Source organism: Austrofundulus limnaeus, unplaced genomic scaffold (genome assembly GCF_001266775.1).
Source record: "Austrofundulus limnaeus strain Quisiro unplaced genomic scaffold, Austrofundulus_limnaeus-1.0 Scaffold73, whole genome shotgun sequence".
NCBI classification, from domain to species: Eukaryota; Metazoa; Chordata; class Actinopteri; order Cyprinodontiformes; family Rivulidae; genus Austrofundulus; species Austrofundulus limnaeus.
Window position 1 is genome coordinate 1625742 of NW_013952475.1, and position 2571 is coordinate 1628312.

The 2571-nt window shown below is 37.2% G+C and overlaps 1 protein-coding gene across 1 annotated transcript in view; it reads left to right on the forward strand.

The window, feature by feature from the left end:
- LOC106519229 (prostaglandin E2 receptor EP4 subtype) overlaps positions 1-2565 on the forward strand; it is a 4600-nt gene extending 2035 nt beyond the window's left edge. Inside the window, exon 2 of the mRNA XM_014010801.1 lies at positions 1402-2565. Coding sequence (XP_013866255.1) covers positions 1402-1728 — 327 coding nt within the window. The 3' untranslated portion in view covers positions 1729-2565. The remainder of the gene's footprint in view (positions 1-1401) is intronic.
- Positions 2566-2571: the final 6 nt, after the last annotated feature.

Below are 2571 nucleotides of genomic sequence, written 5' to 3' on the forward strand. Positions count from 1 at the left end.
GTCTCTTGGAGGAGAGACGAAACGTTTCATTAGAGAAGAACCCGTCCAGAAGACCTATACAATTTTTTTCTTTTTGACAATCACTCTTTATTTGAAAACTGAAGATGCAGTAATTCCAAATGGCTTTAAGTCTGCTGTTTTAAGAAATAACTGAGCTGAAAATGTGTGATTGTAGCAAATAATTATCTAATATAAACATTCTGAATGCGTCACAACTCATTATTCAGCCATTTTTAAACACACAAAGCCGAAGATTAACGTAGAAGTAGCCAAAAACATTCTTTACCAAAATTTAAATGCTATTTAAAAAATTAAAGAGGCCACCACTGTAGTTCAGTCATTTTAAGATTTATTGAGATTAAATTGGTTGTGTAGTAYATAAGAATGATCACATGGTGATTCTTGATTCTGATCCCAAATTAAGATTCAAGATTCAAGATTCAAGTACCGGTAGTTTAACTGTCAGAATTGAAATTGCGCTACTCTCTTTCCCAGTTACAACATTAGACAAGTAATCAACAGAAATTGACAGTCCAATAACATTGTAAATAAACAAAAAAAGTGACAATAAATGTGTAATACAATTTGGACACAGATACAGATTAATTTGTGACATCAACACAAAAACAACAGGTAATGGAGCGGTACTCAGTAGTGCAAAAATAAAGATCTTTATACAAGAAAAAGTTGAATATTGCAATTATAGTGGAACAGAAGCTTAATGCTGATAAAAAGTAAAGTAAAGTGAAGGATGCATATGAGTGTAAAAGTGATGTGTGCATACATTTCTCACAGATGAGGGAAGGGGGTGGGGGTGGACATTTTAAWCTTTGCTAAAGCTAATTTTACAAAGGGCTGTTTAAGTCAGCCTTCATACACAGCTGAAAGTTTATACAGTGTAGTATCAGAGAACAATCTTTATCAAAATCTACATGCAAATGCAAAATCCAAGATCCCCACCCACTTGTCAAGTATTTGGGGGTGGCACCTAGGGTAGCCAGCCAAGAGGGGTGGAACTTGGCACCTTGGCCACCCCTCTCTGTCCCTGCACATATGGTTGTGTTAAATTAACACTACTGGCATTGATTTAACACTAAACACATTGTTTAGTGTTTAATTAACAGCAATAGTGTTATTTTAAAACCATGTTTTCTGTTTAATTGTTTTTAGAATTTGGGTTTATGAGATTTCCTACTCACTTTTTACTCAGGGTTTGAGGTTGTTTTTCATTCAATTAATAATTTGATTATTGATGATAATATCACTCAGTATCAGGAAAATAATACAATAATTGWATGATTATTTTATGATGATGAAAATTACTTTTCAAGCATTTAGTTAGAGAACCTGCAAATGTTTTTAAACACTTCTGAGTTTTGCTCACGTCTTCATCTGTTTCAGGTGCGAATTTTTGCCAATCACTTCCAGGATGACCCCAAAGCAGACCTGACCGCCATCCGGATCGCTTCCTTGAACCCCATCCTGGACCCGTGGATCTACATCCTCCTCAGGAGGTCCCTGTTCAAACGCTTACTCAGCTTGTCCAGGAAGCGCAGCAGCAGACGCAGCATCTCCCCGCCTTCGCCGCACAGCGAGCTGTTGTTCACCGACGTGATGAGGGACCGCCACGTCTTCGCCCAGCTGATGTGCAACACGAGCATCATCGCTCAGCTGCCCGCTTCTGTCAAGTTCACTCCGTACGACACGGAGAACTGCTGTCAGCCTTGAAGCTCTGCAGACTCAGCAACATGCTGCTGCAAACAGACTCAAAGGCTGGAGACCCACAGTGCAACAAACCCCTGAGGGGTCCCAGGATTATTTATTGACTGTCGGCTGAGCAGAGGTCTGACTGATGCACATGTGGCAATGAGAATATTTGACTCTGATGCTGCTGGAATGTAACAATAACCGAYAGTTGTTTAGGCATTTGTGCCTCTGGTTTTTGTAAAATTCTGTAATTGCCTCRGGCTCTGCTGCACGTAGACGTTTTCCTAAAGAATTTATAATTAATAATTATTATCTTATTTATTATTTATTTTTTATCTGAAAAAAACAATGCTTGTCTACATGTACTAAATATTAATATGTTGCATTATGCTTGTAATGTAAGACAAGAGCATTTTACTATTTTTTTCCACAAAAAACAATATACAAAGAACTTTACGATGCACTGACAAAAACATGCTGCATGTTTGTTTTAAATATTCAAGTGTAAAMTATCTGAAAGTGCTGGCTTTTTGAGTCCCAGTTCTTTGAAGCWTTACAGTGAATTAAGCTCAATAATTCCAGTGTTTTGTTTTCAGGAACAACTTTGTTTTGTTGCTTTTGTTCTGAAAAATCAACTGAGTTATAAACCAGTTTAAATGTTTAAGAAAGTATTTGTGTGGAAATTTATCCAGCAAGCTTTCCTTTCTCAGCATGGTCGAGTTTTAAAGCTTCAACACAAGTTGGAGGGAATAGGTTTTCTTGAAAGCCTTACATATGCAGGTTATGTGTAAGGCTCAAAGAAATGTGTTGCCATCAAACATCCAATCACATTTTGTGAAGAGGGAAAGCTGCTATAATTTGAAG